Source organism: Colius striatus, chromosome 10, assembly GCF_028858725.1.
Source record: "Colius striatus isolate bColStr4 chromosome 10, bColStr4.1.hap1, whole genome shotgun sequence".
NCBI lineage: Eukaryota > Metazoa > Chordata > Aves > Coliiformes > Coliidae > Colius > Colius striatus.
In genome coordinates, this window is record NC_084768.1 from 21663672 (window position 1) to 21675648 (window position 11977).

At 41.9% G+C, this 11977-nt stretch overlaps 1 protein-coding gene across 5 annotated transcripts in view; it reads left to right on the forward strand.

Annotated features, from left to right (window-relative positions):
- Positions 1-11977, forward strand: part of SWT1 (SWT1 RNA endoribonuclease homolog) — a 33365-nt gene that overhangs the window by 16974 nt on the left and 4414 nt on the right. For all 5 annotated transcript variants that reach the window (XM_062004272.1, XM_062004269.1, XM_062004267.1 and 2 more), the window contains 4 exons: positions 316-524; positions 2119-2247; positions 7580-7646; positions 9441-9505. In XM_062004272.1, the coding sequence (XP_061860256.1) occupies positions 316-524; positions 2119-2247; positions 7580-7646; positions 9441-9505 (470 nt within the window). The remainder of the gene's footprint in view (positions 1-315; positions 525-2118; positions 2248-7579; positions 7647-9440; positions 9506-11977) is intronic.

The window sequence follows — 11977 nt, forward strand, 5'->3', positions numbered from 1 at the left end:
GAAAATGTAGTATCAGTTGTGGGATAGGGAGGAAGAGTAAGAAGCAGTTCTGGTTTGTACCAGCTTTCCATGCCTGGAAAGCTTTGGCATGGGGCTTCCTGTCTGTAGAAATACCAATATCTACATTAAAGAAGAAAAAAATGGTGAAAGAATGAGAGATGCTTTAGATGCAGAGACTATAACAAACGTGGTTATGACTAGAAGAGTTTGGCCTTGAGTTTTTGAGCATTGCGTTAAAAAACATAGAAGTGTTCAAGTTTTCTTAAGTTAGGGCTCAAATACATTCATTATTTGTTTGCTAAACTGTTTTATAAGGTGAGGTCAGACAGTGAGCAGGATTTATCAGAAGACATCATGGTTCTTTCAGAAAATGCTGCATGTGAAAAAATGGAAGCAATGACACCAAATCTGCAGAACTCTGAAGAAAAAAAGTTACTTCCAGACTTCCACGTAGCTCAGGAAAACAGACACCAGGAAATCTGGTCAGTCCTTGAAGGTGTATGGAATACCATAAACTTGTACAGGTATGGCATGCTAAAGAACTTCAAAATTTCTACAGCAATTATTTTTAAACAAATGCCCTTTAGAAAGTGGATTGTTGAGGGTTTTTTCCTTCTATTTTAGAGAGGAAGCTATTAGTAATTAATCAAAATTGACCAAAAAAACCCCCACAACTTGTCACACAAAACAAGTTAGGAGTGTGTAAATGATTATGTGGATTCAGTGTTCTCTTTAGTCTTCTGCTCCTTTTCTGAGCAGTAGCCAAAATAAGTTTCCTTAATGAATGGTGTTGAAAACCCTCTAAGAACCACAAGTATGAGACATCTGTAGAAATCTCATCTTTATCCCTAAAAGAGCCGCATTCAAACTCTTAAGTTATCTTGTGTTATACTAACTTACACAAAATTGTTTACTTCTTAAAACCACATTATTAAATTTGAAAGATACTGATTTTTTTTGGTGAGCAAAATCCTTCACTCTGTAAATCCAAATGCAGAATCTGGTGATGAATTGCCTTTTTCCTATAAACTCAAAATTGTAAGAAGTTACCCCCCTCTCCATCTAGATGTTTTGTCACTTTAATTTTCGTTATTTTTTTTTTAAAGTCTGCTTGAAAATCACCAAGATGCTGTATTTTTTGATGCTGTCACAAAATCTGGATAGGTACTGCATTTTCTTTTTGTAGTCTTCATCTGAAATCTTTTCAGAGGAGAGATTCTTGTTATTTCAGGCACAAAGATATTCCATTTTTGGTGGTCTTTTAAGGACTCACCTAATGACCAGCGATAATTAGTATTTCTCCACTGGCACTTGAATGACTCTAGAGCTGCACTGGCATTCTTCTCTTGACTTACACCAGTGCAGATTAACATGAATTGAAGCTGGTCAGGAGTTGATTTGATGTGATGTTAAGGTCAACTGAGGATATGCAACAGAGAATAGACTCAATTTCTTGTCTTACAAGTGAGCTTGAAGGTTTTGTGTGGACATCAAGGAGAAACTCACGTATACCACATTGTAATGAAACTGCAACTGAACTGTTGGCCTTTGTGACCTGTTAAGGAGCATACTGTGAGAAGAGGGTAAAATCTTAAGAATCAAGGGTCACTTGGCACTCTTGTAGCTCAAATCAAGAAAACCCTGCTGACCTGGCATCTCTGGGGATGCTGCTTCATATGTTGACTGCAGCTCATCTTCCCAACACAGCCATTCCAGATGTCAAGCCCATTCTGGAAAAGGAAGGTGCTTGGAAAATTGGTGGAAAGCATTTTACTTTGGTTCTTTAACCTAACAGCTCTCTTCTAAGAGAGGCTTCCTCTGGTCATGTGTGAAGGGACTGTTTCATTCTTAAGTGAAATTTAATGATAAATCTATTTAAATCAAAAGACTGTTAGAGAATACAGTTGCCAAGGACGGTGTTAAACAGAGCAGTACAGCTGTAGGGCATCGTCTTCCTACCACTTATTCTGAAACTTTTTTAGATAACATGGTTTTAGTAGAGATTTACATTTGATCTTGTGGTGTCTTTTTTAATATTCTGCATGCAAAAGGCACTGGGTTTCTCTGAATTTTGAGGATTATTATTAACTACTTTTCAATGTTTCTTTTTGATATTAGTATTGAAATTTTCCAAAAGTTGGACCCTAACACAGTAGCTGTGACTGCAAAGTCTTCATTTGAAGAAGCTTTTTTAGGTCTGCAGAAACTGATGGCAGCTGTAAACGATATCCATGAAGGAATTAGTAGGTAAGCATTTAAATAAGTCATAAAAGCTAATGGTAGCAACAGTCACCTAAGGTCGCTGATGTATTTTGATACCAAACTACAATTTGTTATGTGTGCTTAGTTATATGATTTTCAGTATAAGTCTTGTTTTCAAGCCTACCTAGAAGCTTTTCTTGGTAGCAAAGGAAGAAGAAACTGTTGCAGACATTTAGATCTCTTGTAGTGAATTTTCTCTTTCAGGACTTGGGATTTGTTTTGCAGGATTCAATGACAAGCCATTCACCTCTGCTCAGAGTGTAACCTGAGCATGATCAACTAATACCTTGGCAAAAACTTTGAATAATTCAGAACATTTGTTTTTCAAATGCAAAGCCCACTGGAATTGGGACAAATTCTGATATAATGAAGGACAGAAAGTTTTGAGTCTTTGCTGTTACCAATTCTAGAGTGTTCTTCAGGAGTCAAAACTTTTGTTGCAGAGGTAACAATGACAGTCAATCAGTTGGAACTTCAGTTTAGAAAGGATAATATTCCCTTTCTCTTACTTTTCCCATTTTTAAAGAAGTCTTGTGGTACCAGGATGTGTTGGATAGATTTAATGGGAAAGTGGGGCTTCAAGATCGTTATTTCTGTGTTGCAGAGCTGTCTCCTCAAAGCTTTGGTGATAACAAAAGCTGGCTTTTATTTCTTTTAGTGAAAGCTACTTACCTCCTATATTTCCCCTTATGGAAGAGCTGTGTGAAAATACAAAGATCTAAGACTATATCAGAAGAATGTATTTTACAAAAGATGTACTTTCTTGATTAGAGCCATTAGAATATCTGGCACAAAAAGAAACAGGATTCTGTTATTTGACTTAATTTGAAATGGAGAAGCTGTTTTCTCTTCCACATGATTACTATGACACTTTATAAAATTGATGTATGACTTTAAATATTCCTTTCATACTTGTATTCTTTTCCTTTCCGACCCTTGAACTGAAATAGACAACTTGTGCATCCAGGATGATTCTCAGAACTGAGTGGTTTTCCTTCATGATTATGTTTGGAAACGCTCTGAGTGTCTTCCAGAGTTTTACAGTAGGAGGCATCGTGGAGCAAGAAATACGGAGAGACTGTAACACAAACTTTTCTGGTTTAGACTTGAGTGTCGGTATTTAACAACTCTGAGTGGTTTTTCCAAAGAGTCAGAAGCCATATTTATAAATTGTTGTTGGTTTTGTATATTACAGAGGATTATGACAAAAAAGTCTGAGGTTTTCAGAAAGCAGAAGCCCATTTTGCCTTGGTCACTCAGCCTTTCTAACACTGAACATAGAGTATCTTTATTTTTCTTGACTTTTGATAAGATTCCTTTCAGTGACTTATAGTTAATCTGATGAAGTTATTGCAGACAAGGAGTTACCTGGAGACAATGTGGTGAAAAAGCTCTAGCTTGACTATTTGGAGGTAATACAGCTTTTAGTGATCAAAATACAAATGTTTTCTGTGTTTGTCCATAACAAAGAAGAGAGAAAGATGTCTTGTGAAAGTTTGGAAGTTTTACAAATAAGTTTAAGTGCGTTAAAAGTTGAGATTTTTTGATTGTTAAAAACAATAGGAAAAGCACAATCACACTTCCTGAGAGAAATGTGTGTAGTGATACCCTTCTTTGTAAAGCTGTCAGTGGTTTGGGAAGCCCTGTTGCTTATGGGATCGCAGTCATTAAGTCTGACTCTGTCCTTCCTCCCTGCTGCCCCAATGCTCTTGAACCTGTTTTGCATCTGGTACCCATAGTTGCTTTTGGTGTCTTTCTATGACAGCGAATCACAGAATGACAGGGGTTGGAAGGGACCTCTGAGGATCATCTAGTCCAACTTACTATTCAGGCACTGATTCTTCCTTCAGGCACTCTTGAACGTGTCCAGCACAACCTCAGGAAATTACACCAAAAACCCATGCTGTAGTTTTTAGCCTGATGAACAAACTGCGTTTCAGTGGCAATCCAGCTTGCATGTCACCCAGTATTCTGGGCAACTTCTGCTCAGAGCACGATGGTTGGATTAATTAAAGCTGAAGGCCAGGTTGTTGGTGCTTTGGTTTCGCATGGCTGGACTGATAGAAGAGGCAAAGTCAAGTACGTTTGATTTCACATGGAGAGAGAAGAAAAAGCAGCAGTTAATACTGTAGTCACAATGCTGAGGTTCAGATTACTCCTTAGAAGAGTTTTGCATCACAGCCCATTTGCTTCATGCATTTTTAACTCAGAGGGTGTGTTCTAGACATAGGTCTGTGGCTGAGGCAGGCTTTTTTCCACTGAGAAACTTTTGATGCAAATGAGATCAACTTCATTTAATGAAATAATAGATGCAGAGTGGATGTGTGTACAAACATGTTTTGATTTCCCAATGCACATCTTCTCTCAGCATTTCAGTTTTCCCTAACACAGAATGGTGGCTACAGGAGATGAAAGAAACTGAAAATAGACAGGAAATCATTGCCTTGCAGAGAGGAGCATGTTACAGTTTTCTACAGAAAAATATGTTCTGAGCCTGGAGCTTGGATTCCAGTTCTTACTTGGTTGAAAACAGTAACAAGTGTGTTTGATGAATGCTGACCTGTTAAGAATTTGTGGGGGAAGTCAGTGTGAGCTCTTCTCTGCTCAGCTTCTGGTCAGTGCTTGGGGTGTAGCAACAGTTCTTCCTTAAAAACAGCAAACATCCTTTCTTTTATTTATTATACCATAAAGCTTCAAGCCAAATGTCTGATCCCTCTGTCAGGTTATAAGCCCAGGAGCAATTGCTGTCATAATCTAAACAAATGCCATAAAATTAGTTACAGTATTTCATGTTAAGTTGCTGATGTGCTTATTTCCCTTGTTTGTTTGTTTGTTTTTCCTGGAGAACTGGAAGCACAGCTGGTTTGTACCTCCCCATGAGGCCTGGTGACTCCTGGTGAAACCCCTGATGTTGGTTGCTTGCTAGCACACCCAGGTCACCAGTACAAAACAAGTGTTTTGCAGCAAAATGTCCTGATGAGACATGGATGTGAAGTGTGGGGAGGGTTCCCTTATTGAGTGCCTGAAGCACGAGGTCTAGGAGACATCCATGGGAGAATTTTTACATCTGCAGCCTTCCGGCTGGGGTCAAGATTCAGGTTCTCTAGTAATGGCTCAGAAGGGCTCTTTCCTCCAGTGAGGAAAGATCCAATATGGTGTGTGTGGTGCCAGTGCTCAAGGCAATGCAATATGGGTGATCTGTGCCAAACCAGGGGGCTAAAAATTACCTCAAGGTTACAGTCTGATACTGCTTCAAAAGTGACTTCTGAACTGGTTTTCTTTAAATGCAGCCTTGCTGTGAATGGGGGAGTCAAACGGGAAGTTGGTAGCTGCTTCTCTGCCCCAGGGAGTTAGAGGTCAGGTGACAGAGAGCCATTTGGGGATGCTATGTAGTGCAGGGAGAGGCAGCACCCTCCTGTCCTGCTTCCTGCTCTTCTCTCTGTCTCTTCCTTCACCTTTCTGTAGCTCAAACATATATTTTTCCTTCCACAAGATCCAGAAACCTGTAATTACTACAGGTCTTTCTCTCACCAGCTGCCCTTTTTCCACACCCTCCATCCTTCCTACAGAAAGCTGCTCTGGCTGGCTCTCACTGACCCAACACCCTTGGAAAAATAGTCATGAATGTCTTTTGACCCAAAGTACTGTGTAGGAACATGTAATGGCCTTCAGGTGAAGTTGTTCTGTCATCTGTTTGTATGGTTCTGCATTTGGTGTTATGAAGGTGGATGGATGTGCAAACTTTCCTCCTTTTTTCATGAAGTAGAAGGCACAACAGTAGAGAACTCATCAGCCATCAAAATCCTGCTCCCCAGACTGAGGTCTGTGTGGCAATTTCTGTTGTGGGTGACTGATGCAACAGCAGAAGCTGCTATCAGTGGCAGCAGCACCATGGCTGGTGGCTGCCTGGAGCTGGGCACTGGGAGCTGTAGCTGCTCCACATCCCAACCTGCCACAGCTCCCAGCACTTGCAGGGATCTTTGCCAAGTTGTCTTTGCCGGGGTTGCAGGCTGTCAGCGGCTGAAGGCTTCGAGGGATTTTGAGCAAAAGGAGCCAATTGGTTCCCTTCCCGACTCTCTGGTTGGCAGGTTAAGTGGTTCAGTTTAAGGAAAAAAGTCTGGGTATGTCTTCTTAGGAAGGAGGAGAGAATGTGTGACTGATTCTTCTAACAGTGATAATTCCTGTGTAAAGTCATGATAAAAATAAGCAGCGGACTTAGTAGATACAGTAAATCCTCTGACATGCCCTGATTTGCAGCCTGGTTGAAGTACAGTGTCTTTTTTAACTAGTGATTTTTACCTTATTCTGTTAGTTTTCTGTGGGTTTTTTTTCCAGTTCCTAATTAGTTCATTTATAAAGGCTTCCAGCTTGCAAAGGGAGGGAGGGGAGAGTTTGAGCACTTTCCCATGGGAAAGTAAATAGAGCTTTTCCATTTTCTTTTTCCAAGTCTGATTATTTTCTTAATCATTGTTTACATCCATAAAACTTAAGGCAGAATTTTATCAGTACTTCCCAGTATATGTAAAGTATTCCATGGATTTTAATGTGCATTTATTAATGTTTAAGAGGGTTCTGTTTTTTCCTAGCAAATCCAAAAGAAGTGACTCTGAGGTACAACTGAGTTGTGTTTGCTTCAAAAGATCAGGATCATTGATTTTTGACAGAGTCACATCCTTATTGGCTTCTTTTTGGAGCCTCCTGGAAAAGGATGTACATCTCTTGGAAGTTCACCCCCACTTTTACAGGTGCCAGAGCCAATGCTTCCTTCTGCTGGTGGCACCTCTGGGTGTAACGTGGGGGATGAGGACTTGGGGGGAGACTGAAACATCAGTAGTGAAATTGGTGGTGGGAATTTGTGGTTATTAGATGTGGCAAAAATAGTGTGTAAATTGTAGCATTTAGGCTGTCCATGGGAATGCTGGAGGGAAGGAGTTAAAGCTTCAGCGGGTGTGGGAAGGTTTGGCATGTGGTGTCACTGCTGGGCCTCCACATTACATGGAACAAAAGGCTTTTAATTATTGCTGGGTTTCTTCCTGGGTATAGAGAGAAACTGCTCATAAAAACATCAACTGAATTTTTTAATTAGGAAAAATCTTCAGAGAAAGCCCTGACAGAAATAATAAACTCATTTCATTCTGTTAGAGGAGTGGAAAGGGATGGGTAGAAGGGAAAAGTCTTTAAAGAAAAACTAAATTCTGATCTTTGAAGGAAGTAATTAGAGTTCTTTTTCCCGTTAAGCATTTCTAACTGTTTTTTAACCCCTTCCATAGAATCCTTTTGTACTTGCTTAAAAAACCCCACGTTTTTCTTTTTTCAGAGTTTTGACCCCAACCAGCAGTTTCCAAGATATCTGGACCCTCTATAACTTCCTCATAAGCAACGAGGTATGACAGATACACTTCAGTTACAGTTTTTTCTTTAAAGCATTTAATGTTCTGAGGTGAGACCTTCTCGCTCTCTACAACTTGCTGTGACAGGAGCTTGTGCTGAGGTGGGGGTTGATTGGTCTCCTCCCAAGCTACAAGCGGCAGGAAGACAGGAAATGGCCTCAAGTCGTGCCAGGGAAAGTTTAGATTGGATATTAGGAAAACTTAGTTCCCCAACAGGGTTGGCAAACCCTGTCTCAGGCTGCCCAAGGGAGGTGATGGAGTCCCCATCCCTGGAGATATTGCAAAGCCGTGTAACTGAGGTGCTGAGGGATGTGGGTTAGCGCTGGCCATGGCAGTGCTGGAGTGCCAGTTGGACTTGAAGATCTTAAAGGTCTTTCCAACCTGACTGATTTTGTGAGATCATAGAATCATAGAATGGTGGGGTTGGAAGGGACCTTTAGAGATCATCTAGTCCAATCCCCCTGTAGAAGCAGGTTCACCTAGATCAGGTCACATAGGAACATTTCCAGGCAGGTCTTGAAGACCTCCAAGGAAGGAGACTCCACAACCCCTCTGGGCAGCCTGTGCCAGGGCTCCCTCACCCTCACGGTGAAACAGTTTTTTCTTATGTTTAAGTGGAACTTTTTGTGTTCCAGCTTCATCCCATTACCCCTTGTCCTGTTACTACTACAGAAAAAAGGGATGTCCCAACCTCCTGACACCCACCCTTTAGATATTTATAAATGTCAATAAGATCTCCCCTCAGTCTCCTCTTCTCCAGACTAAACAGCCCCAGTTCCCACAGCCTTTCCTCGTATGAAAGATGTTCTATACCCCTGATCATCTTGGTGGCCCTGTGCTGGACTCTCTCCAGCACTCCCCTGTCCCTTTTGAGCTGAGGAGCCCAGAACTGGACACAGTACTCCAGATGAGGCCTCACCAGGGCAGAGTAGAGAGGGAGAACCACCTCCCTTGACCTGCTGACCAGGTCAGCTGTCTCCTCGTTGTGTTTCCACTAAGCTACGATTCTGAGGGTTTAATGGGTGTTGGACATAAAAATATATTTTTGATTGGCACCCATCAAAAGTTCTTGGGATCTGCTGGGATCTGAGTTGCTCCCCTGGCTTTCTGAGTCTTGTTTGTTGTAAATGACTCACAGCTGAGAGTAAAAAAGCCTTGAAGCTGCAGTCGCCAAAACATCCCCACCTCCATCACTTCGAGAGGTGAGGAAGTACACGTCAGGTAGTCCTGTGGGGAATATTGGCTGCAGCTCAGAGGCAAAAAAGAGAAACTGAAATTACCAGTTATTCATGAAGCTGTAACTCATTGGTCCTGAAAGGTGGTAAGAAGGGAAATGGAAATGAATATTTGCAGTAGAATAGAGATATTTTTTTCCATTTAGTATATTAGGTATTTCAGATTTGCAGTCCTCTGCTGTACAGGAAAATACACTTGAGTTTTGGGCCTGTACATAGTCTTGTGGAGTTGAGTCAGAATGTACTTAGTTTGCTACAGAACCATAGGGCAGGTTATGAGGGGAGGAGGAATTATTTAAGATCTTTTAGATTTGGGGAGAAATTGCTAAACAATGGAGCTGGGATGATATCTGTCACTCCCATTGTATCCAGTCATGATGGTTCATTTGGAGTGTTTGGTTTTATAGTACACAGCTTGACTTTATGCACTATCTCAGCTTGAGATAACCTGCTGGATAACACATGACCCATACCTGTGGTACCAGCTGTATAACTGTGAGACACCTGTGATATTTAGTGAATGACTGTGTTCATTCTTTGTTCTGCATTGTAGATAAACACCAGCATCAAATTCACTGCTGAGGAGCTTTATGAGTGTGTTTCACAAGAGCTCTATCGGTAAGCCAGTCCCTGACCGCACCAGAGGGGTTTTGGGCTGCTGTTGTGGCACGTGCTGTGTCGACCAAAGCACCACGAGGGAACCACTTGGATCAACACCAAATCACCCTTGGATGAGGGGCTTAGGGAAGATGAGTGAGGAGTTTTAACTTTTTTCCCTTTTTTTAATGAGCTACCGTTACCACAGGGTAGGAGAGAATAGTAACAAATTACAGGTGAACCAGCTACACAGGGATTTTCAGCTGTTTGAGGTGAGAAGTTGGTCTGTCTTCACCAGTTTTGGATTCCTGGCTCAGGGGCAGGCAGAGCTGGTGTGAGTCAGTGTTCCCTGAGAGGTGACTTAGAGCATGAGACTGCATTTCCAGAGTTTTGCTGCAGCTGAAGGTCTGTATTGGTGAGGTATTTCTTGTAACAGAACTGCTTGGTATGAGAACACTGCTAAAATCAGCAGAAGGAAAAGCCCTGCGATTCTCAAGGTGGTTCAAGGGGTTGAGATGTACCATGAAGACAGGGCACGTCTGCAGCTGCCATGCTACACCGTGGCCAAAGAGCCTAACCACTTTTTAAAGTCAGAAATGAAGCCATTGTGTGGTACTGAGCCAGTTGTAAGTAGAGTTAAGAAAAAACAAAAAGGAGAAACAAACCTAAGATCCCAAGTACTTGTTTGTGCTTCAGGAGGTTTTTTTACAGTTCAGTCACAGGAAAGTAACTTCTGTTGTGCAGCTGAGGTAAGGGCTTTGAAAACACAAACCTGAAAGTTTGTGCCATGCAAGCCTCACGGTGCTTTATGGGAAAGTTGCTGGCTGAGAAGAGTTTTCTTCTCTCTGTATAATTGAGGGCTTGCAAATCCAGATTCTGCAAGGTTTTTAAAATGCCATCATGTTTTTTCTTAATAAATCTTAAATGGATTGGGAAAGACAGATATTTTCCTTGATGTTGCTGTTAGAGAGATGTGAGGCAGCTGTAACTTGCCAGGATGGGGAGCACAGTTCACCAGCTGTGTAAAAGGCCTTGCAGGGTATTTTCATCTGAGTAGGCAAATTATTGTGTAAAATCTTCCTTTTACCTGGATTCACACTGATTTCCTAAACTTCTGTGAATTTGAAAGTACAAATTGCAAGGCCAGGGGAGAAAAGTTGCACAGAGAAGGAGAGACTCAAATTTATGCATCAGTAGAGAAAAGTAGTTTAGAAAGTCAATTGGCTCAAACTGATGACCAGCACCTCTGTGGTTCTCAAATGCTCAAACATTTGTGGACATCCTCATCACTGTATAAAACCTGCAGGGTACATAGTGCCTTTGGTGTTGTGCCAAGGGCAGCAAGGGAGCTGTGGTTTCTGAGTCTTTGTGCCCAGGTGTGTATGTTATCAGAAAGCCTGAGAACTTGGAGCATTCTCATGGATTCTGTGTGCCACAGATTTTGTGGCCAAAACGTTCTCACCAGAAATGTGACTTCCTGGGTGAGCAGTACAGGGCAAGGGTGATATTTGTGTTACAAATAGCACAAAAACCAAAGGAGGCCGAGACCGAGATCTGTTGTTACAAAGTCAGTCCGTGGATGTTCCAAGTGCCCTTCTGCCCAGTCGCTGCTCTTGCGGCAACAAAACAGTTCCATGTTGTGGAAGAGAGACACCACTGACACCACCTAGTAAGGCAGAGATGCTGAGGGAGATTTTAAGAGCTCTTAGGTAAAAAGATGTTTTTGTAGAGAGGAGCATAGGCACAGGAGAGGAGAGTGCTTCAGGGCACACTGAGCTGCTTGTGCTGGAGAAGGCATTTCCCCTTGCTCCGATGGGCAGTGAACACTTTGGCTTCAGCCTCTGAATTCTCAGGGAGTTAAACTCGGGTCTCAGGGAGGTAAACTGGATGCACCTGTGTGGTTTCCAGGGTGCAGGAACAAGCTCCCTTGACAGATTTAGTTCTTGTTACTGTAACTGCATTAGAATTAACCTGTTGCACAGTTGTTGGGTATAACAGTCTGCCTGCAGTATCACACTGGTCACTGTTTTAACCGTTACATAGGGAGAATTTTAACTGAGGTAAGAGTAATGGAACATTCCTGTCTCCACTGAGCCATTTTTCTGTGCTGCTTTTTAAGCAGTGTTCTTAATCAATGCCCTCCCTGCTGCGAGGGGTAACCTGTACTGTTACTGCTGTTCTTTGCCCTTGTTCTGGGCGCAGGCTTGACTGATAACCTGAGTAGGTACTCCATGTGTGCTTACTCCTGGCTGCCCCACTGTGCCAAAGTTGCCAGTGCTGACAGTGATTTAGTGGTGGTTGTTTTTTTCCCCTGAATGTATTTGTGAAGTGCTCCAGCATCAGCACAGAAATGAGGACTTTTTTTTTCCTTGCTGTTTACCATTTAACCAGTGTTACCATCTACTTCCAAGTTCAAACAGAAAGCCAGGAGTGGGTGTTTTGGCAATTTTAGAGCCAGTGAAAAGGGAAACTGGGCAGGGAAGGCTGGTCAAG